This window comes from Mus musculus, chromosome 18 (assembly GCF_000001635.26).
Source record: "Mus musculus strain C57BL/6J chromosome 18, GRCm38.p6 C57BL/6J".
Lineage (NCBI taxonomy): Eukaryota > Metazoa > Chordata > Mammalia > Rodentia > Muridae > Mus > Mus musculus.
This window is the reverse complement of record NC_000084.6, coordinates 82,633,548-82,657,638: the sequence shown is the minus strand read 5'-3', so window position 1 is coordinate 82,657,638 and position 24,091 is coordinate 82,633,548. Positions and strand designations below refer to the sequence as shown.

Here is a 24,091-nt window from a genome sequence, read left to right as displayed (position 1 = left end):
CCGACACATCTGGGCCAGAGCGCTGCATTTGCAGAAGTGCTTCGCCTCCACTACGGCAGTGGTCTTCAATCTGTACCTCATGATGAGTTCGGTGGGGGGAATCTCAGGAACTCTGGACTGAGTGGGTCTTAAAGGCGTTCCTGAGGTAATTTGTGTCCCAAATGTGTTTAAAGACAGCCCAAGTGGTCTAAGATTTCTGAATGTCAATCCTTTATTTTTAATTCTATTTATTTAAGAAATATAACTACTTACACCATGTTTTGTGTTGGGGTAAAATGTCAGATATTAGAAGGGTTATTGCAACGTCTTAGAGTGTGAACAATCTCTTGGAACTGTAGAGTTTATTTCTTGGTGTGGTGTTAGAGATCTGTGGGTAAAACTTTATGGCATCTTGGGATAGCTTTTGGTAGGCATATTTGGGGTGTCGCCTTTTCTAACCTCATAGTTTTGTTCTGTCTCAGCAAGCCTTAGAAAACAGTGGGCTGTCTTCACTTCCAGTTGCAGCTCCTCCCAGCGACTGCAGCCATGCTCAGACGGCTACAGTGTCCACACAGAGTCCACACGCCTCCAGTGTCTCTGCAGAGCAAGCTGATCCCATGGATGCAGAGCAGGAAAAGGGACAGGAAAGCCCTGAAAAGACGGATAAGAAAGAGAAAAAACTTCTGAAGAAGAAATCCCCGTTCCTACCTGGTAATTTCCTGTGCTGTTCAGACACTTCCATCTGCTGTGCTCCTCTTAGGAAGTGAGCCCCCCCTTTTCTGAAGTGTTTTCTTCATGGCGTGCTCTCAAGCTGAAGTGCAGTTGACTGGTGTTGAGAAATAAAAGGCGAACGACCTTCTGAGGAGTTGTCATGTCCTTAGCTCAGAGGCTGCTTTCCTGTGCCAGTCACAGGGCAGGGCCTCAGCCTGTCCTTGTCTTCTGACTGTTTCCTTCTACCAGCTCTCCATCCATTGCTCTCCATCCGTTGTCTCTTCAGCTCTTGCTTTGGTTGCTCCTTGCCCTGTGGTCCCTTGTCTCACCGTGTCCTGCAGACTCTCCTCATTCTTCCTGGGTCCTGCCTCAGCTGCCAGCCTGGCTGACCCTTACCTTTCCCTTTGCTCCAGGGCTGCTCCCCCGGCCCAGCCTGTGCTTGGCCTCCTTCCTTGCACTGATCTAGATGCCATCTTTCTTCACAGTTGGGTTCCTGCTGTACCAGAGCTGCTCTCAGGGGCTTTTCTGCAGCTGTCTCTGCAGACTGACCTAGGTGTGCTGTGTGCATGGAGGCTCTTGACGGAGCTCATTCTGATCCATCTTTACACTGGACTGTTGGGTGGCGTGATCCTTGCTGGAGGATGCTGGTCTGACTGAGCCAGTGTCCTTGCTGCACGGTACCTCTCTAGATGGACTGCGTTTTCCTCAGTTGGCTCCTGGGCTACATGTTGCTCTTTCATAGTAGCAGGCATTCACCAGGAGCCCTGTGTATTACGGATCTCTCATGTGACTGCAAGGCTTAGGCAGCATGGCCGTATCTCTCTGTGGGCATATCCTTCCCATAAAGTGACTTGTAAGTAGGGAGCCTGGCTTCTCATTCAATCCAACATTGCAACACTATTTGTCTATTCCCCAGTTGCTCTGTGTGAGAAATGGGATGGTCAAATGAAGCATCAGGGGCTGGAGAGATGGCTCAGCGGTTAAGCGCACTGACTGCTCTTCCAAAGGTCCTGAGTTCAATTCCCAGCAACCACATGGTGGTTCACAACATCTGTAATGGGATCACGTGCCCTCTCCTGGTGTGTCTGAAGATAGCTACAGTGTACTCATATACATAAAATAAGTAAATAAATCTTTAAAAAACAAATGAAGCATCTGACTTTGAAGGTCTGTAAGGAACAAAGAAGGGTAAAGCTGTATTTGTGTGTGCTTCTAATGAGCGGATGCCGATTCAAAGCCCGTGTGAAGTCTTTTACATGGGTTACCGAAATCTTGTGTAGTTTGTGCTAAATTAGAGATATTGGCAGACCTGTCTGCAGGCCACTGAGTTAGTGAGTTGCTTGTTTCATTGCTATGGATACCAAGGCTTTGAAAGAAGCAACCTAAGCCTGGAAGAGATCATTTTGGCTCATGGTTTACAGTACAGATAACCTTGGTAGGGAGAGTGTGGCAGCTGGCGTGTGAGGTGGCTGGGCACATTGCATCTCCAGGTCAGTCAGGAAGCAGAGAGGGATGAAGGCTGGAACTCAGTTCACTCTCTCTTTTCTCATTCAGCCTGGGTCTCCAGCATATGGAATTCTACCACCCACATCCCCTAACGTTCAGTTAGTTCTCTCTGCAAACAGACACACTTGCAGGTGTGAGTCTATAATGAGGAAAGTTAACCATCAGGGTATCTTATATCCCTGAGCGTACTTTTCCTCCTCCTGGACCCTCTTAGCTTGGATTCTAAGGATCTTGTGAATTTTCTGTTGGATTTACTCTTGTGTCATTCTGTTTTTGTTTTTGTTTTTTTATGATCTGTGTTTAGATTGCATTTCCTGTCTGTTGTTGGTATATGGAGAGGTGATAAATTTTTTGTCTATTAATTATGAATCCAGCAACTTTATAATATATTGTAGAATTTTGACTTTAGATCATTTTGTGTTTTCTGTGTTGACAAAAATGGTTAGATTACTTGTTTACAAGTCATAGGATTACTAGCTGAATTCCTTCCTCCATCATGTGGGTTCCAGGGATTGAGCTCTGTTCAGTCGTGGTGCCTTTACCCACGGCTCTGTTTTGTGTACATGTGTATATTTCTGTCTATGGCCTGTGTACACATTAGTGCAGGTGCCAGCAGAAGCTAGAGGTCTCCAGTCTCCTTCGAACTGGAGATACAGGTGGTCATGGGCCACCTGGTGTGGGTTTTAGGTCGTCTGTAAGAGCAATATGTAGTCTTAGTTGCTGAACTATGTCTCCAGCTCCCATATAGACATTTTTATTGTGTAAGAGCAGTGGCAGTTTTGGAGTTCTTTTTTTGTTTGCAATATGTTATACCTGTATAGCCATGGCTGGTCTGGAACTCATTATGTAGCCCACATAGCTTTGATTCTCCTGCTCTGCATCCCAAATGCTAGACTCGCAGGCACTTGGCTAATTCATGTTGTTGTTGTTGTTACTGTTTTTGAGATTCGGTCTCTCTACATATAGATTGGTTTTTCGTGAAGGTCTGAGTCAGCCTCCCACGTGCTGGCATTGTAGGTGTACCCCATCATCCCTGACTAATGTTGCCATTTTTACTGGACTGGCAATCTTTCTCATGGGGAATTTGTTGCTTCTTTCTCAGGTTCCAGGGCGTGAGTTGACTGCCTCATGGCCGAGTCAGCTTCAGGAAACGCTTCTTTCGTGTGCTGATGGCACCAAGTCTGCTAGGCAGTCAGGCTATAGGTTCCTAGTGCTCTTCCTCTGCCTGCTGTTCTCATCAAATCGGAGTGTGGTAGATTATAATAGTTGGTTTATTAACCTGGAACAAATCATGCTTTATTGTGTTATAATCCTTCCTCACTCTCTTCCTCTGCAGGGAGAGAGGTAGGGACGGATAGAGCCAGATATGCTAAGCACTGAACTTCTTAGCCCTCACTTCACTTTTCATCTTTTTTATAGTGCATTGCTCAACTTGATTGAACTTGTTAATTTATATTTACTATAATATATATGTATGCATTTATACATATGCATATGTTTGTAAGAGAAAATCCCAGCATTCCTGATCTGAATGAAGCATGGGGAGATCTAGTCCTTGTGACCTGTTTCCCTCGAAGCAGAGCTGGGAATAATTATCTGAGACATATTTCGCAATCTTATGAGTCATCTGTAGCGCACCTTTACATCATGTCACTCTCCTTGCTGAGGCCGCTGTCCGTAGCTGAGGACATGTGGCAGATAGGTTGTTGTCAGAATCTCTGCAGAGCTTGGTAAGGCACCACTAGTTGTATCCTCCAGGGTAGAAGTTTACTGTAAAGGTGCCAGAGAACACGCAGGGTGATGAACTTACAGACAGACCTCCCTGTGGCCCTGCAGAGTATTTACCAACTGTGAGGGAGAGCACCTGCCTGGCACTTGGACATTGACATTCAGCTTCTCCTTGGATGGCAGTGATTCTCTGCTGCACAGTGACCACCAGAAATATGTGAAGGACAGAGGACTGCCTTTGCAGTGCAGCTCTTCCAGTGCTGGGCGGAGGGCGGGAGGGCGGGAGGGCGGGGCTTCTGTCATCACTAGGGTCCCTGTGTCTTAAGCTGGCCTTGCTGCCAGGGAGAAGGAGCTCCTGGCTCTTCCTTCAGGCTTTGCCCATGTGACTGAAGAGGCGGTAGAGACAGGACTTACTGGTCAATGTGCTGGAGAGTCTCATGTCAGCTTGACACAAGCCAAAGTCATCAGAGAAGTGGGAGCCTCAATAAAGAAAATGCCTCCATAAGATTTGGCTGTAGGTGCCGGGTGGTGGTGGCGCACGCCTTTAATCCCAGCACTTGGGAGGCAGAGACAGGTGAATTTCTGAGTTCGAGGCCAGCCTGGTCTACAGAGTGAGTTCCAGGACAGCTAGGGCTACACAGAGAAACCTTGTCTCGAAAAAACAAAAAAACAAAACAACCAAAAACCAAAACAAAACAAAAACAATAACAACAACAGCAACAAAAAAGATTTGGCTGTAGGCAAGCATGTGGGCATTTTCTTAATGTGACTGATGGAGGAAGACCCAGCCTATTGTGGGCGGTGCCATCGCTGGGCTGGTGTCCTGGGTTCTGTAAGAGCAGGCTGAGCAAGCCATGGGAGCAAGTCAGTAAGCGAAATGCCTCCATGACCTCTGCTTCAGCTCCTGCCTCCAGGTTTCTGATGCCGAGCTGAATTAATAACCCTTTCCTCCCAAGCTGCTTTGGTCATGGTGTTTTGCGGTACAGTAGAAGCCCTCACTAAGACAGTAAATAATCTGGTATTGAAGGAGCACATTAGCTCTGTTTCTAAGACTGTCCCCTTGTTTAAATGTTTTGAAATGTTATTTTAAAGTATGTATGTGTATCTGTGTACACATGGGTACAGGTAGCCATGGAGGCAAGAAGAGGCTGTCTGAACACTAGAGCTGGAGTTGCAGGCATGTTCTGTGAGCTACCTGACAGCGATGCTGGGAACTGAGCTTCTCTGGAAGAGCAATACGTGCTCCGAACTACTGAGCCGCTCGCCAGCTCCACTGAGAATGTCTGTTGTGAATTGCATCTGAGAATTGCCAAGAACTCCTGAAACAATTCAGAGAAATTTTAGAGGAGCCTATTTTATGGTCTGCCTGCTCTTAGGAGCTCTGTGGGGTCATCTGTCATATAACAGCCTGGTTGAGAAAGTCTGTCTTCTTCATATCGTGTCAGCGACAGCTTTTCTCACAGAGCTGGAAGCTTTACTGCTGTCAGAGTCAGCAGGTTCCTTCTCAGTGGCTCTGTTTGTCTCCTGAGTGTATTCACTGTCTAGAATTAGCACCTATTGTCTCACCTAAAAGAACACCTGATCCTCACTTACCTCAGGCAGAGGGAGCTCTAGTGGTCTGTGCTCAGACGCTCCTCAGGGATGTGCGAGTTGTTGTTTCCTGAGAGCAGAGGAATCTTGAAGTCAGAGAAATTGTCTGCTAAAACTCACCTGAGAAAGCTGGTGGGGGTCACGGAGATGTCGAGGTTCAGTTCTAAAGTTTTCCATATCTAGTGAGAGTTCATTTTTAAGTTAAATTTCTAATTTTTATTTGTATATATGTGTATTTGTATAGATATATGTCATGTGAGTGGCTACATGTAGAGACCAGAAGAGGGCAGCTCCTCTGGAGTTGGAGTTTCAGGGTTAAGAGCTGCCTGGTGTGGGTACTGGGAATCGAACTCAAATCCTCTGTCAGAGCAGGAAGCTCTCTTAGCCACTAAGTCATCTCTCTAGCTCTTCTAACAAGAGTGTCTGCATGTTTGCTGGTAGAAGCTGACTGTTGACAGTAGCAAAGTCTGAGTTATTTCCTTTGAAGTAGTAGTGATTGGACCATCCCCATAAAATACTGTGCACACATATAGCAGACGCACTGTGGTTCCAGCTGCCACAAGTCATGAGTCATCACTGGAGCCTGTGGGACTGGGGGCTCAGCAAGCGGTAGCTGGCAGCAATGTCTACAGCATAAGAAAGCCAGTGTTAACAAGGACACCTAGTGTTTTATATTCCACCAACATGGCTTCATCTTCAGCATCGTGTTAAAAGGTGTATTGTTTATCATGAGTTTCTTCTTGATAACCAACGTGTTTATGTCTCCATTGACGTTTTCCTGGTGTAAGGCTCCCAAGCTGCTTTGAAATGAAACCCAAGATTGCCGTAGTCAGACCGCTCTCCTGTTTAGAGCAGGCTCATCGTTAGTCAGTCACTGCAATGTCAGGACCACTTTTGTTTCAGCAGCTCCAAGTGCTTCTTACGCATTCTTGATGTCCAGTCTACATCAATGAATCCAGCTGACTATTGGTGACTGTCCTTCTGCACTTGTGAGCCTGAAACAGCTGGCCAGGAGGGCGACGTCTTTCTGGTGAGTGCTGGCGAATCTAACACAATGGAGTATTTGGTTCAGAGGTAGACCAGTTGCTCTTTGTCAGTAGAGTCCCCTTTAGGTGTAGGAAAGCATCATCTATGTCCTCCTTCCAAGAACCTCAGCACGTGGTTGCCAGATGTAGGGACTGCAGAATCTCTCGATGCTCTGGATAGCCCTGCCATTTATCTGTAGTAGTTAATCTTGATTGCCAACGTAATTGGATCTCGAATTGCTTTTGGAGATCAGCAAAACATCTCTCTGGGTGTGTCTGTCAGTGTATTTCCAGAAAGGATTAACTAGAGGCGAGACTTAGCATGGATGCAGGTGGCACCATCCCATAGGTCCAGATGGAATAAAGGGGAGAGGAAGAAAACCCTTAATTGCACAGACAGGCGTTCTCTTTGCTTCCTGACCAGCATGGCATGAGCTGCTCTGCCCTGCTTTGCTCCCCACCATGAGGGACTGACACTTCTGAAACCACTTGGTAAATGAACCCTGTTTGAAGCGGTATGTGTCAGGTATATACTGTGGTGCTAAGAAAGTGACTATCACTGTCTTCCTTGTTGTCCTCGGCTGCTGACAGTGCGGGGGACAGAGTGGGCTGGACCATGTTCCCAGGTGTTGTCTCTTGGTGAGCTGCCTGAAAAGTGAGGAGAACAGAAAGGTCTCACGTCCGATCCTGGCTTCAGGTACAGCTAGCAGAGGGCCATTTTGCTGCCAGAGGAATTTTCCAGCATTCTTCTCCTCTGAGTTAATCACATGCCAGTCACGCATGAGTTTAGGCACTATCTTAGCACTTCTACTGCTTTACTGCACATCCGTGGTTGCGTAGTTAGTCCTTCCCTCCTAGAGAGAGCTGTCATGTAAGGGACTTGTTTGGTTCTTTTAGAGCTTGGGATAGGATTTGACATTTGAACTATGCCAGGCATCCTCTTTGAGACAGCTGCATTCAGGTTCCAGGACCTGTCCCAATGTCACTTTCCTTATCCATACACGGGGTAAATGATGGAAGAGGTAAGAGAGCTGGGTGGACACTCTGTATACCGTGTGTGGCCTGGTGCCTAACACGTACACAACAGTGCTTAGTGAGCATGTGTGCTTAGTTATTGTCTGCAGAGAAGGAGCCTGGTCATGCCGTTCCTCAGAAGGTACTGCAGATGGCACAGTAAAGGTGGGGAAGCAGCTCTCTTCCTTTTGTGAACAAGACAAGCATCAGATAATGTTTTTGGCGTGAATGGTGCAATCCATGTATTTTGCTTTTCAGGTTACTATTACCACTTAAGATTTCCTAAAGATTTTATTTTTTCATAATGCCCAATGAACATTCAGTTTTCTGGGTGTGGCAGAGCGTATGTGGCCTGCGCACTGTTCACTTGGTGGGTGTGGTTATTCCTCACCCACTCACAGAGCACCACAGCCGATGGGTGTCTGTGCTTTTCACTTCTGCTGATTTATCTGCAGGGCACAGGTTTCAAAGAATAAGTTCTGTGGACTTTTTTGGTAAAGTTTAGTTACACTTTTTTGTTTGTGTGTGTTATTCTTAAAAGGTCTTAGTTTTGAAATAATTCCAGTCTTATTAGAAAGGTTTCTAGCGCAGGGATCTCCTATACCCTTCCAGGTTCTCTAGAGTGAGTTTTCTAAGTGATTCGTAGATACAACCCTTCCACTACAAATACCTTGATGCGTGTTTCTTCACGTCAGGGATGTCCTCCTGCGTTGTTACGTATAACACTGAACATTAGGACATTAGACCTGACGAATAATTACCCAGGCTGCAGACTGTCGGAATGCACCTTGTCAGCAGAGCCCTTGGTAAGGAGAGAGAAGCATGCACACACTTGCAGTCTTCCCAGCGAGACCGAGTAGCTCTGACCTGTGGCTGAGCGAGCCCCTGCACTTGTGGTCTTCCCTGTCTCCGAATCCCTGTGCTGCCAGGGTTAGAGCTGTGTGCATTGTTTGCAACTTTACTCTGTTGAATGGACTTATTTGGAATTCTTGTTTCTTAACAGTGTCTTAAAGAGATTATCATCAAACTTTTGGGACTGGTAGGCCAAAATGGCATGTTGTAATTTTAAATTTATATTTTCTTTTAAGGAACAGGGGTGACAGCACCACCCTGCATGTTGAGCACCTGCATATTTATGTTGGATTAATTCTGGTTTTATTGGCCCTTGTACTTTAAATAAAAATTATAATATGTTTTCATCTTTGTGGTACAACTTCTTCTTAGGTTGCCTTTTTTACCTGCTTGGGAGAAATGTGTTCTGTTTATGAAGCTGAGTTTTTCAAGCATGTTCTGCATTTTGAGCCTTGCAGCCTTCACATTTCAACAGTGTGAAAGAAGCATGGCTTTCTCTGAAGTTTTCAATTATGTCTGTCTGTCTGTCTGTCTGTCCGTGTGCTTGTGCAAGGCTGTGCCTGTGGAGTTGGTTCTTTCCACCTTGTGAGTCCCAGCCGTTGATTTGAGACTATTTGGCTTGGCCGCAGGCACTTTTGCCAGTGTGCCGTTGTGTTTTCTGGCTCTGAGCTGTCTAGATTAGAGTTAAACTCGAGAGCGCTTTTACACTTCTCATTGCCTGAGCACTGCAGCTTAAGCTGCTCTCCTTGCTGAAGTCCAGGGCCACCTTTAGTGCACATCACCCTCCAGATCTAGGTGGCCTTTAGAGGCCACCCTGCTCCACTGCTCTGCCAGTTCATTCCATATTGACATGGCATTTTCATCTTTTCCTGTATTTATACTTATTTATAAAAGTTAAGACTAGATGCTGAGTTGTAAAAAATTAATTTTCATCTTGAAAACTGTGATTACTGTCCCAAGCGTGTGAATGTATTTGAGGACCTGTGATGCAGATCTTGTGTTCCAGGTCCTTTACTTGTTGGGATTGGAAGTCCGGACTCACACACATGTACGTGTTATGTATGAGACAGCCTCTGTGCTGTTAGTTTGCAGTCTCCTGTACAGCCTCTTCTTAGAAGTAACTAGACCGTGACAGTTGGTATTGTGTCATCTTGTGGATCTAGGGATGTGTTTCTCATGTTTAGGAGCTAAGTTTGATGCCCAGGGCAACTCGAGAAATCCAGCCAAAGATGCTGAAACCCTGCTACTGTTTCCCCTCCCTTCTTACTCGTTCCCTAAGGTACAGTTGTGTATCATATGGCTTTTTTTTTCTTTGCTGTATACGGAAAACTTCCTTTAAAATTTGTTGATAATAGAAAGGAGATAAGAGATTTTCTTTTTTCCTTTGCATTCAGGTTGAAACCATTTAAGTTGAAATGTCATTTTCTTTGCTAAAGCATATTTAATTTTATGTGTATTCTTTACTGGGATTATTGAATTATTACTATGAATACTTTTAATTTCACAGATAAATCTGACTGTAAATATTTTAAATCAGTGAGTTAAAATGTATATCACTCTTTCAGAGGACCCATGTTCAGTTCCTAACACCCAAATTATGCCTCTAACTGTAGCGCCATGGGACCAGACACACTGCTCTGGCCTCTGCACACTGCACTTCCATGTGCACTTCCTGCCTGCATATATCTACATAATTAAAATTTAAAACATTTCAAATAAAATTATTTAATAGGTTTTATGTAAAGTTTTTGTTTTTTATAAATCATCTGTTTCCATACATTGCTGGAGTTTTGTTTGTTTGTTTTTTGTTTTTGTTTTTGTTTTTCTGCTAGCAACAGTTTTTTTTTCAACTTTTTATTAGATATTTTCTTCATTTACATTTCAAATGCTATCCCTATACCCTCCCTAGCAACAGTTTTGAACTGTTCAAAGCTGCATAATAGTATCCATGGTTGCGGAAGACAGCATCTTTTGCTCTGGTCCATGAAGCGCCCAGGTTTACTCGGCAGCTGTCTTTGCCTTCACTGTTTATCCCTGGTGTTGCTTTATAGCTTGCCACTTCCTAGTTTATAGCTTGCCACTTCCTGGTTATGGGCATGAGTTTCTACGTTTGGTTTAAGATGCTTAATAAATACTCAAGCATCTTCCGTCTTCCTGTTCTTGTCCTTCAAGTTGATCACGGAGTCACTTTTAAATCAGTATTTATTAGTTGAGCATTTCATACTGTGTGCTTTGAATCTTAGTCACTCTGCTTCCGTAACTCTGCTCTCCCCATTTCCCACCCATGAGACCTCCTGCAAGGTTTTCTTTTTTAAAAATTATTATTTGAAGAAAACCATCTTTCCCTCTTTCAGCAGCTAATAGCTGCTGCCAATAGCTCCCTGGCTAGTGGGTAGACTCTCCTGCTAACATCCGTTTCCAGGATACTGTTGGTCTGCTTGGGGTTATATGTGTTGTGATATAACAGCTGACTTCTTCTGTATAGATGCCGTGCTATGTCAGAACACGCAGAGTCCTTATAGTAATTCACCACCTCTTTCACACTGTCCGTACCCTCCTCCTCAGGGATCAGGAGTCAGGCGGGTGCAGTTCCATTTAGGGCTGAGCAGCCTACAATCTCTTGCTCTCTGCACCATTTGGGAGTTCTCTGATCAAACGTATTTTCATTCTCGTTCCGGTCTGAACTGTGCCCGTGCGCCCTGACTTACTCACTGTTAGCTGCTCTAAGTGGGCATTACGAATTGCATCTTCATGGCATTGTAGGGCTTTCTTTAAGATTATTATCGTTGATCATACTGTTATGATCTTTTGATGTTAATATCAGAACAGTAGGGCTTTCATTTTTCTGTGGTGGCTCGCATGTCTTTGACGGAAAGCTTACAGCTTTGCATTGCTACAGTGGGCTGCCAGAGGGACAGGACACTGTGGGACGTTTATGGGGTACCGTGGTTTCTAAGCTGTCTGAACTTTTCTCTTTTCCTTGTTACTGCAGGGTCCATTCGGGAGGAGAATGGGGTGCGGTGGCATGTGTGTCCCTACTGCACGAAGGAGTTCCGGAAGCCCAGTGACCTGGTGCGCCACATCCGCATCCACACCCATGAAAAGCCCTTCAAGTGTCCACAGTGTTTCCGGGCCTTTGCTGTGAAGAGCACACTGACTGCTCACATTAAAACTCACACGGGCATCAAGGCTTTCAAGTGCCAATACTGCATGAAGAGCTTTTCCACCTCAGGGAGCCTCAAGGTGCACATCCGCCTACACACAGGTGCGCTGCTATGCTGGCTTGGGTTCAGGAAGGGCAGCAGCTGAACTCCCAGGTCTTTCTCCCTCCTCCTCTTCCCTTTGTGGATTTGTGACCTTGATCCTCATGGAACCAAGGTTATTGCTGGAGAGCCATTAGAAATATAATATTTATAAACGAAGCAGTGGGTGAAAAGATCCCTATGGGAAACCATCAAACCTGTGTGAGGAAGAAATATATATTCCAGTCTTAGGAGGCTGGCAGATCTTTTTTTTAAGTTTTTTTTATTAGATATTTTCTTCATTTACATTTCAAATGCTATCCCAAAAGTCCCCTATACACTACCCCCCCGACCTGCTCCCCTACCCACCCACTCCTGCTTCTTGGCCCTGGTGTTCCCCTGTACTGGGGCATATAAAGTTTGTGAGACCTAGGGGCCTCTCTTCCCAATGATGGCCGAGTAGGCCATCTTCTGCTACATATGCAGCTAGAGACATGAGCTCTGGGGGTACTGGTTAGTTCATATTGTTGTTCCTCCTATAGGGTTGCAGATCCCTTTAGCTCCTTGGGTACTATCTCTAGCTCCTCCATTGGGGGAGGGTGACCCTGTGTTCTATCCTATAGATGACTGTGAGCCACCAGTTCTGTATTTGCCAGACACTGGCATAGCCTCAGAGGAGACAGCTATATCAGGGTCCTTTCAGCAAAATCTTGCTGGCATATGCATTAGTGTCTGGGTTTGGTGGCTGATTATGGGATGGACCCCCGGGTGGGGCAGTCTCTGGATGGTCCATCCTTTCGTCCCAGCTCTACACTTTGTCTCTGTAACTCCTTCCATGGATATTTTATTCCCTATTCTAGGGAGGAATAAAGTATCCACATGTTGGTCTTCCTTCTTCTTGATTTTTTTGTGTTTTGCAAACTGTATCTTGGGTATTCTAGGTTTCTGGGCTAATATCCATTTATCAGTGAGTGCATATCTAATGACTTCTTTTGTGATTGGGTTATGTCACTAAGGATGATATCCTCCAGATATAACCGTCTTGGCAGATCTGAAGTGGGGGATCGGTATCTTTGTCAGTAACACTGATACTGAGATAATGTTTGCATAGTTTAAAATTCATGAAGTGTACAATTCTAATTGAAACAGTTTTATTACCTTCCCCCACCCCAGGCTCCATATTGACTGCCAGTCATGCACTCAGAGCTCCTAAAGAAGCCACTGCATGTTACGAGCCTGTCCAGGGGCTCCGCATTCTCACTAATAGTCAGGGTGCTGGGGATGTCTTACCTTATCGTCACTGTGCAGTGACAGTCACCTTCCATTCTGTCTTATGAGATACTAATTGTTGTCTGGCATTGCCTGGGGTGTGTGTCTGCACTGCCCAGGAGGAGGCCTGCTCTGTCAGTGGGTGTCGCTTGCAGAGACTGGGCTGACGTGGTTGGCATTTCTCCAGGCTGACTTGTTATTGAACGTGCATGTTGAACAACTTAAGGACTCGACCCTAAAGTTGTATATGTGCTTTCTCAAATGAGGACCTATTATATATCCTAAGTTCTAATAGTAGTACTATTTAAAAGCAGGGGGATGGCAGCTGATTCCTGAGACACATGAACTCCTAGTGTAGACCAACAAATCATTGCGTATTTGAAGTATTTTATATGGATTTTGGTGGTGGTTGTTGACATGTAATTGCTTGAAATGATTCTAAACCATCCTTTGTCTCATTAGGAGTTAGACCTTTTGCTTGTCCTCACTGTGATAAGAAGTTCCGCACCTCAGGCCACAGGAAGACTCACGTGGCTTCCCACTTTAAGCACACGGAGCTGAGGAAGCTGAGGCAGCAGCGGAAGCCTGTGAAGGGTCGGGTGGGCAAGAGCAGCGTTCCTGTCCCCGACATTCCTTTGCAAGAACCCATTCTCATAACTGACCTAGGTAAGATGGAAGCTAGAGTGCTGTGGCTGATCGTGGGTTTTCCTCTGGGACCTAGAGAGATGTTTCTGTATTATGGTCTATGCAGGAAAATACTATTGGTGAAGTTTCATTAGAAATTGCTCTGAGGGGCCAGTATGTTCCAGAATCAAGATTACAATCCTAAAACAGTACTACTCAAATGTGCCTGTGGTTGTGTTTTACATAAGTAGTGTGAAAGGAAGAGGAGTTTTGTAGGAGTCCTTACTAAAGAGATCTTCTTGGGGGCTGGAGAGATGGCTCAGTGGTTAAGAGCGCTGATTATTCTTCCTGAAGTCCTGAGTTCAATTCCCAGCAACCACATGGTGGCTCACAACCACCTTTAATGGAATCTGATGCCCTCTTCTGCTGTGTCTGAAGGCAGCAACAGTGTACTCATATACATAAAATAAATAAATCTTTAAAAAAAAAAGAGAGAGATCTTCTGCCGCTATGGGTCCATCAGGGTGAAGAGGGATTTTAATTGGAATACCCACTGCAAGTTGTTATATTTGTCTTTGGATTTCCATGCGGTGTGGTATAGATCACTCTTCTGGCTGCTCAGTCTTTGCATTGGAAAGAAGAGATGTCTCTTGTTTCTGAGTTTGTTTCACTGTCATTGATAACATAATTAAGACACGGTAAGATCTGACTAATGAGGAGCACCTTGGATGTCTGAGGGCCTCACAGACAGAACCAGGCATCTCTCCAGGGCTCTTGTCTTTTCCTCTTGCTTTAAAAACCAGCTTCCTACATGGATGCAGTGCACTGTGCTCACACGCACAGCTCATTACTATCTTTCATTTACCCCGCTCCTTTCTCAGCCCCTTCTTCCTCCCAAAGCATGTCATGCAGGGAGCCATGGCTGCTGTTCTCTTCTGTGTCTGTCACTGCAGCAGCCAGGGCGCGCCGCCGAGGAGACAGTGTGCCACTGCAGTTCTTCCAGCTCGATGTTGCACTTTGCCTGAGGTTCCCAGCATGTGGCCCGCAGGCCTCCTTCATGAGGACATTGATTGCATTCCTGAAGGCCCCGCCTCAGTAAGCGTCATCGCAGGCCCTGCTCCCTCCTGATTGCCGTCAGGGTGTGCGGCAGATTCTAACATAAGACCTTTTTGTTTTAAAAGATTTATTCATTTCATATATGTGAGTTTGTTGTCACTGTCTTCAGACACACCAGAAGAGGGCATCAGATCCCATTACAGGTGGTTGTGAGCCACTATGTGGTTTCTAGGAATTGAACTCAGGACTTCTGGCAGAGCAGTCAGTGTTCTTAACTGCTGAGCCATCTCTCCAGCCCCCAACACAAGACTTTTGTAGGGATAGAAACATTTGGACTGTGGCACTCATTAAATTTTACAGGTGAATTTATATAACTTACCTACTTGAGGTAATCTAACCTGAGCAAAATTAATGCCATACTGTGACATAGTATGACAGGGGTTAGGGGGCATATAGAATTATATATCAGGTTTGTGTCAAGTCATAGCCTGACAGTGAGATGTCTAATATAGCCATGAACTTTTTCTTTTAAGATTTATCATTTTTTAAAGTGTGTGTGTGTGTGTGTTTTGTGGGTATGTGTGTTAGTGCAGGTACCTGCAGAAGGCATAGCGCTGCAGTTACAACGGTTGTAAGCCATCATATATATATATGTACTAGGGACTAAACTTGAGGTTTTTACAACTGTATTACGTGCTTTTAACGACTGAGCCACCTCTCTAAGCTCTTTTGAATTTATCTAAGATTTATCTACGATTATGTTATAAAAATATACACAAAACCCTGAGGTAATTTTACATAGAACGGTTGTGGAAATTTCCACTTGTAGCATCATTTTGGCTTTCACAATACATTATGGAACATTTCACACTTTAGATTAGGGATCCCCAACCTGTATTTTAATCTACAGTTAGTTTCCTTTTAAACTGTTTGTGTTGTGTGTGTAGGATGTATAGATGTAGGTACATGCAGATAAACTTGTGTCTCAGCCTTTATGTTATTTTAAAATAGCGTCGTCGTTGTGGTTGTTGATCTTCCAAGTTTATGTTTGCTGTTTTAGTCAGTGTCACGTTATGCTACACACGGCTGTCTATCAGGGCTTATTGTAGTGTATTATAAGTGAGATGATATGTTTTCCCATCCTGTCACTTTGCAAAATTTAAGTTATGTTCCTATTTGCAGTAGTAAGGTCAGTTGTATTTTTCCATAAGCTCTACTTTTCTTTGCTATTACAGAAGAGATTTTAAGGAATTTAAAGTCATTTTTAGTTCTTTTGACTTTCATTGAGTAAAATGTATTCATGGCCTTCTTTGAGATTAGTGGTTTCCTAAAGAGCCAGAAGTTCAATAGAAATGAGTGGCCGACAGCGCCAGCGTGTTAGGGTTTGCTGTGCGCTTTACTTATCCTTGGTGTGTTTCTTTAAAAATTGAGACCTTATCATTAGCTTTGGTTTATAGACCTTGCCTAAGCAAAATTAGCAGAGTAATAACCATGAGTATTACTTCATTTAATGGTTCATAGGGGGGTTCCTCCCCTGCCCCCAGCTCCAACTCTTCCATGTCTTTTTTACAAATCATACCCTTGGAAACCATTTCAGATGTTGTAATTGCACGCGAGAGGGAAGACACTAAGGAGCTATTGTGTCTACTAGAGTTTCTCACTTCCGTACCCAGGGAGCCCAGAACACGGTGTTGACGTGTGAGGAAGGTAGTGTCACCTAGAAAGACTTGGACGAGGCGTTAAGGGTCTGCATGAAGCATAAGCAGTGGGTTTTAAGGGAAAGAATTGGAACACAACTTGCTCTTAGAGAAAGTCAGGAAAGACAGAATGTCCTAAATGTGTGATCACTCTGTGGAGGGCAGTGGCCCTGCTGAGGGGAGGAGGCTGTGCATGCAGTGTTAGAGCCCAGAGTGTTAGGGTAGCAAGCCTGCTGAATCTTGACAACAGGAAGGGCAGGCCAGGCTTCCTCTCAGTGTTCCAGATGACATTCAGTTACTGGTGTTTGACAACGAAGCCTGTGCTGAATTGTGTGTTTAGCCCAAAGGCACTGTCCCCTGTGTTTACAGATGAGCCAATCAAGGACACCCTTTATTTCAGAAAAGCTTGTAAATCCTGAAATACATAGGTCAATAATCCGAATTCTTTCTTTACTTTACTGTATGTGAATGTTTTGCCTGCATCATATAGGTGCACCACATGTGTGGCCTGTTAGACCTCCTGGAGCTGGGATTAGGGATGGGTGAGAGCCACAGTGTGGTGCTGGGCCTTGAACCCGGGTCATCTGCAAGAAGAACACAGTTCTCCTAACTGTTCACACATCTCTTCAGCCTCTAGGTTAACTATCTTGCCATCTGTAAATACCCCGATAATAAAACTTTGGACAAAATGCTGCCTTTACAAAACAAAATGTCATCTTAGACGTATTTATGTTTTGAGTTTATTATTGTACTTATGCCATATTCATATTGAAAAAAGAGAGATTTAAAATCCTGATGTAAGTTTTGGATGTATATATATATAAATCTCATGCCAGCACGTGCCTTAAAAAATGGCTCTAGACGCCAGTGTATGTTTGTAATAATATACACACTCTGCAGGGCCAGAAGATAGCTATTGATAAATATTGCACCATAGGGATGGGAGTGACTTGGTCAAATAGATGATAATGAATGACATAGTTAAAACAGCTGGGCTCTACAGTCATCGGAACCTTTACCTTTACCTTCACGCAATGCCTTTGACATGTTAGTAGACATGTTAGCACTAACAGGGGTTATTCCTGCTTTTCTTTTCATTTGTAGGTCTTATCCAGCCCATTCCAAAAAACCAATTTTTTCAAAATTATTTTAATAATAGTTTTGGCAATGAAGCAGATAGACCATACAAATGTTTCTACTGTCATCGAGCATATAAAAAGTCTTGCCACCTAAAACAGCACATCAGGTAAGACCTGAGAGGAGGAGGGGCGTAGTGTGGAATTCCGTGCTCTGCTGACTAAGTATTTGGGATGACGGTGTTACCTTATGCTAAATATTTATTTGACCATAACATTTTGGTGACATTTTTTTATTCTTGAATATATTCATTCAAATATTTTACTCAGAGATTACCCCTGGGTTTTACTTATTTTTCCAGTTATATTTTAGTATTTGCAATTTCTAGCATGTGTCAAAGACCCACTAGTTTCATCAGTGAAAAGAAGTAGACATGCTCTCAGGAGAGGTAGTGTGGTGTTCTGAAGACAGCTCCACTGAAAGCTCACGCTTTCCCCTCAGGGGGCAGCTGGTAGCTCTGGGAAGTCCCTTGCCCGAGTCTTGGGTTTGCTTACTACAAAACGTAGAGAGTGACATCTTTTCTAGTTGCTTTATAAAGAGTGTCCTAGCGTGACGCACTTTGATTTTACATTTGTTACCGTGTTATAAACATGTCATGAGTCTATGTAGGTTTTTACCTGCCCTTTAGATCACATACAGGTGAAAAGCCTTTCAAATGCTCCCAGTGTGGCCGAGGCTTCGTCTCTGCAGGCGTGCTCAAAGCCCATGTCCGGACGCACACGGGGCTGAAGTCTTTCAAGTGTCTGATCTGCAATGGAGCCTTTACCACAGGTGGCAGCTTACGGCGACACATGGGCATACATAATGACCTCCGTCCCTACATGTGTCCCTATTGCCAGAAAACATTTAAGACTTCACTGAACTGCAAGAAACACATGAAAACTCACAGGTAGGTAGACGGCAGATGTGGTGACTACGGTGTGCTTGCCTTTTAATGAGGGTCCTGCTTCCCAGATCGGGTGGGGAGCAATTCAGAAGGAATTGTCTGATGCCTGTGCTGTGTTCTAATGGAACGTGTGAGGTTGAGGAAGTTGACTGTTTGTGCTTAGGGATCTAATGAGAGCTATAGATGCCAGCAGGAACTTATGTATTTTTTAGCTTTTAAATTTGTTTTGAGCCAATGCCTGTAATTTAAGAACATGAAAGGCTGATGTAGAAGCATTGCTGTGTTCAACACCAAACTGAACTAGAGAGTAAGAGCCTGTCTACAGCAAATAAACCAAAATAACCCTAACACACACACACTCTCACATACACACACGCACACACACACACTCATGTGGCTCTAGCTGTATATGTAGGTGAGCATGGCCTAGTCAGTCATCAATGGGAGGAGAGGCCCTAGGTCCTGTGAAGGTTCTATGCCCCAGTGTAGGGGAATGCCAGGACTGGGAATGGGAGTGGGTGGGATGGTGAGCAGAGGGAGGGGGAGGGGATGGGGGTTTTCAGAGAGGAAATTAGGAAAGTAGATAACATTTGAAAGTAAATAAAGAAAATATCTAATTAAAAAATGCTATAGCTAGACAAAAAAAAAAAAAAAAAAAAAAAAAAAAAGAGCTAGAGGCCATAAGGGACACTGAGAGCAGGACAAATAGTGTCTCCAGGGATAGTGTCTCTGAGTAACACTGATGGGTGATTCAGTTTAGATGGTTGGCTTTGAAAACACACATTTGAGTAACATTTTTCAGACTGAGCAGGTGATATTTTGTGTATTGAGGGATATATGCATGTGTATATACATATATATTATGTATCTACAATTAATTTTTTTAAAAGGCTATGAATTTGACAGAGAGGGCAAGGAGATAGGGGATAAAAGATAGAAGGAATGATGTATATTATAACCTCAAAAAATAACAAGAAATATCTTTATAAATAGACATACATGATCATAAAAGTAAAATTTATAAAAACGCAAACCAAACAACTAGGCATGGAAGGAGAAGCCCTATGAGAGACCGTCATCAGGGAGGGGCAGGTGACGAGGCTGAGGGGTGAGACGAGGAGGGCAGGTGACGCGGCTGAGGGGTGAGACGCGCTCCCTGACCACTGATGTTAGAAGTGCGTTCTGTCTCTTCTGTAGCACAACTAGCTGAGAATGGATTCTTGGCTATTGGAAAATGAACAGCAAGATTTTGGAGCTCAGTGTGGTACACAGAGGAGACAGATACACTAAGATTCTGGGGTAGAGCACACACATGTTACAGCTGTGGGCTTAACCATGCACTTAGGAAAGGGCAGGGGTGACTCACTGTCTCAGATCCTTTGGTGGTAGCCAGTTAATCAGGTAAGTAATGTCATTTTCTTAAAGTCTTTGGATTCTTTCACTAAATATTGCTAAAAACAAAATTAACACGAGAAAGTCGGAATGGACTGTGCCTCATAGTACACGTTCTGAAACACAATGGTTAGCTGAATTTGTTAGTTGGTTTGCCATTGACAACAGTTTAAGGATGAGCCCTTACTTGACTGTTCAGAGGCTTTGGAGTGGGCGCCTAACACCATAACTTTTAAACACTACTGATGGTGCACATCATGGCAAAGGAGCCATTTGACAGAGTCTGCTTATCTCTTGGCATTGAGGAAGCAGAAAGACAAAGGAAGGGTCAGGGAACAAGTGACAGTCTTCAAAGGCATGTTTTTGGCAACTAGGACCTTCTTCCTATTGTTCAATACCTCCCCCCAGAACATTAGGAATTTAGCAAGGTATTCTGCCATTGAGGAAGTCTCACTTCTGAGCATTGCTGTATTGGAAACAGTCTTCAACACACGACTTATGGGTAGTTGGGGCTTTCTATCCATACCATGCCACAAAAACTGCCTCCCCTGGGGTAAGAGGCAGCAGGGGAAAGATTGCTTTTAAAGGAATGTGGGTATTGTGAGACTCGGTTCCATTTTGTAGTCCAGGGTAGCTTTGAGTCATGACAGTTCTCCTGCTTCGGCCTCCCAGTACTGAGCTTCAATGTGCACCATTACTGTGGCTTTGTACATGTTGGGGATTGTTGTCTGTACTGGCCTCTATGCCTCTGAGTCTTGTAATTGCTGACAGCAATTGAAGGCAGCAGGAGTTTCTTTAGGATTATAAAGTGGTTAATGTTTAGCTAGATTGACGTCAAAATGAAGTAATTGAAGAGTAAAAGTAGTGTTTTAGTGCACGGTCTCTTTCACGGTGTCTTTCTGCTGTTGATATGGCTTGTGCGCTGTTTTGCTTTCCCGAAGGTACGAACTGGCCCAGCAGCTCCAGCAGCACCAGGAGGCCTCCTCCATGGATGACGATAGCACCGTGGACCAGCAGAGCATGCACGTGGCGGCCCCCATGCCTGTGGAGATCGAAAGTGCAGAGCTGCAGCAGACTCCAGAGACAGTGGCCGCAGACCCTGAGTCAATACTGGAACTAGGGCCACAGCATGTGGTAGGCACAGAAGATGCAGCGCTTGGACAGCAGTTGGCAGATCAGCCTTTGGAGGCGGATGAAGGTTCTGTTTCAGGAACTTTAGCTTTTCTAATGATCCCAACCAAGTCTTGTGGTCCTGAGACCCAGTGCAGGCCCTGTTACCTTCTTTTTTGGTGCTGGGGTGCCAGGGGCCAACCCCAGCGGTTCGTCTATCCTTCCTCCTTCCCTCCCTCCCTCCCTGTCTTTCTCTCTCTCTTCTCTTTTCTTCTTTCTTTCTTTCTTTCTTTCTTTCTTTCTTTCTTTCTTTCTTTCTTTCTTTCTTTCTTTCTTTCTGCTGAGGGGAAAGTGGAACATCGGCAGTGGGGCAAGATACTTAGCTGTTTGAAAAGTCACTTTGCTACAGTACCTATCATGCCTGTCTGAGTTTCTCTGAGCTCAGAAATTTCAGTCTCTGGCTCTTAGCACCTCGTAGTAAAACAGGGGGATTAAGTAAAGGATTAATTGCTAGAGCTTCTCCCTCTTGCCCACATGCCTCTCACTGTCAGTCTAGGGGAAAGGTTAGAGCAATAAACTTGAGTTGAACCAGGAGAAGAGAATCATGCTTGCAGGACTAAACTCACAAACTCATATACAGATTCATGCATACATATTCATACATTTCCATTCAAACCAGTTGAGTCCAGTTACATGCTTATCTCATGATTACATACTTACACACACACACACACACACACACACACACACACACACTCACTCTTCCATATGTATATGGAGCAAAAGATCAAGCACCAGTTTAGAAAGAACTCACTCATTCTGGATGAAAAATGAGCACCAATCTTTATTGCATAGAGAAAAGAAAAAGCTTCTACCATTTTATTGCTAAATGAATTAAACCCAAGTCTGTAAGAAGAAAGAGTTGTACTCTAAGCCTGCCTTGCTATTAAGAAAGGACTTGTTCTGTCCCATGGTAAGGAGAAGCCTGCCTGCTCCTTCTGCTTTCTCTGCACCTTCTTTGCATTCTGCATATTGTTCTCTAAATTTTTTAAGTTACCATATAATTTCTGAGTTATTCCACTCTCCTGCTCTGATGTGATAGTGGCCTTGTTCCTGATGCCTTGCTCCCGGTGCTCTCACCCCCAATGCCATGCAATGTGATGTTCCCTGGTGTTTTGTGCCTTTTCTAGGAGAATAGATCACATGGTTTAGCCCAACTTCCCTTTTTTACAGAAGTTCACTAGAAGTTCAAACTAAATTCAATCATAAATTGAGTAAGAAGTTTACAACAGAGAATGTTTACATGTGTATCCATTAAGTGTAATTATCTCGCTAAACATTCATCTTCTGTCACTAGCTAGAGTTAAAGACCATAACTAAGTTATCATTGAAGTTTTGTATAGATATACCTAGTCAATATTTTATCTTCCCTCTTTGCACCTATAGTAAATCGCTAGTTCCCTTTTGATGAACGTTGGTTAATGACTGCAGACTGTTGGAGTGTGCTTTGTAATGTGCAGGTGCCTGCTTGCTAGCGCAGAAGCAAGTAACTTGACACTTGCACACTGGCAGTGTTTTCATTGCAGTTTTGACATCAGAAGGAACTTAATAGCAGCCCTATTATAAAAGATCTTAGTAATTACCAATATAATTTTAGGAATTCTTATAGGATTATCATTAAGAATTAAGAAATTATCTATTTGTTTTTATAGCATCACTACAAGACAGTACATCTTTGTTTTGCAGAAATCTGCTCAAAAGGGTGGGCTAATACCTAGTGAATGTTATGTACATGTAATGATAACAGGAAAATCTTATTAATAGCAGGAGTCTTTCCTAAAATGAAATCTTGCCTAGAGAAGCAAATCCATCATTAACTTTGACAGTCTATGGCTGAATCATCTCAGAAAGATTGCCTGCTAATTTTAGCTTCTCCTTGATGGGTCCTGGCACTAGGGTTAATATCCAGAGCATTGTGTAGGCTAAGCACTCCACTACTGAGCCATATCAGCTGTCCGGCTTGCCTTTTAAAAGTCACAGTTTATGCCAACTCTACATGTGTGCAGCTGTGATGTTAGTCATTTAGTGTTGCTCCTTACATTCTCTACCCAGCTGTGACGTTAGATAGTTTAGTGTTGCTCCTTTCATTCTCTACCCAGACATCCGCTGGTCTACTTTATTAGCTGCTTTTAGGGAATGGGTGATTTTTGTTTTAGTTTTTTTTTTTTTCCTAATATGTGTCAAGGTAGTTGTCCATTTTATTAAACACAAAGCAATATGACTTCTTGGTGGCAAACTGTAAAATTATTTAAAATCTTAGACCTACAGAAAAATCTACTGTCCACGTTTTGTCATAAGGTCTTCCAATTTTTTTTCTATGTAAACATGTCAGCATGGCCTTCTGTGTATCTGTATATACATGTTGAATATACTAATGGGTTATAGAAGTAGGATCTTTATGCAGTGTTTATAAACTTCTTTTGATATATTGTCAACATTTGATTTTTTTAGCTGTACTCATGAATATTCAGTGACAGGGACCCATGTAGATTCCAAGACTGATGAAGCCAGTAATGGTTACTGGTCACAGGGGATGGGCTCCTAATCCTGAATGTAAAGCAGGGTGTTGCTTTATTTTATCAGAAATGTTGAGCTGCAACAGTGTGCTCATTTAACTTATGGTCCGCACACTGGCTTGAGGCTTATCTTATCAGGCTTCTTAGCAGACTGTTTGCCGGCTTATTTATGGTTTTGCTCTGTGAATGTCCTAAAGTTTATTTACTCTAGGGGCAGGAATGTATCTGTTTTCTCCCCTCTGGAGATTGAGTTTTACATAATTGTTAAGTTTAATTGCATTTCAGAGCATTCAGATATATATTTTAAAAAAACTTTTTAGAACAGCGAACATTACTTTCCTCTTGTCTTTTGCAAGTGAGGAGGATAAGCCTTGAACACTGAGCAGCATACTTCTGGATGGGTCGGCAGATGGGGATGTGTCGTGACTGTGTGTGTCCCTCTCGCTTTGCCCTTAGATGGGTTCACAGCTTCCCAGGCTCCTCTCCCAGGGCACATGGACCAGTTTGAAGAGCAGGGCACTCCACAGCCATCCTTTGAGTCGGCAGGACTTCCACAAGGTCAGTCACTGTGAATTTCAGTAAGCTTGCAAACCAGCTCACCTGTGCTGGGTATAGTTTGCAAAGCTTGGGTGTTTCTTTGAGGGCTCTTAAAATGTATGGTCTAAACCCAGTAATTGCATGCATTTAAGATTTTTTT

The 24,091-nt window shown here is 43.8% G+C and overlaps 1 protein-coding gene across 12 annotated transcripts in view; it reads left to right on the top strand.

Annotated features, from left to right (window-relative positions):
• The window catches only part of Zfp236 (zinc finger protein 236), a 99,323-nt gene that overhangs the window by 35,277 nt on the left and 39,955 nt on the right, over positions 1 to 24,091 (top strand). For 11 of the 12 annotated variants that reach the window (XR_003952527.1, XR_003952528.1, NM_177832.4 and 8 more), the window contains 7 exons: positions 462 to 690; positions 11,398 to 11,670; positions 13,379 to 13,582; positions 17,398 to 17,539; positions 18,059 to 18,319; positions 20,650 to 20,906; positions 23,851 to 23,952. Coding sequence is in view for 10 of the 12 variants with exons in the window: in NM_177832.4 (NP_808500.2) it covers positions 462 to 690; positions 11,398 to 11,670; positions 13,379 to 13,582; positions 17,398 to 17,539; positions 18,059 to 18,319; positions 20,650 to 20,906; positions 23,851 to 23,952 (1,468 nt within the window). In the remaining 2 variants the exon portion in view is untranslated. The remainder of the gene's footprint in view (positions 1 to 461; positions 691 to 11,397; positions 11,671 to 13,378; positions 13,583 to 17,397; positions 17,540 to 18,058; positions 18,320 to 20,649; positions 20,907 to 23,850; positions 23,953 to 24,091) is intronic. The other variant, XM_017317934.2, reaches the window with a different exon arrangement.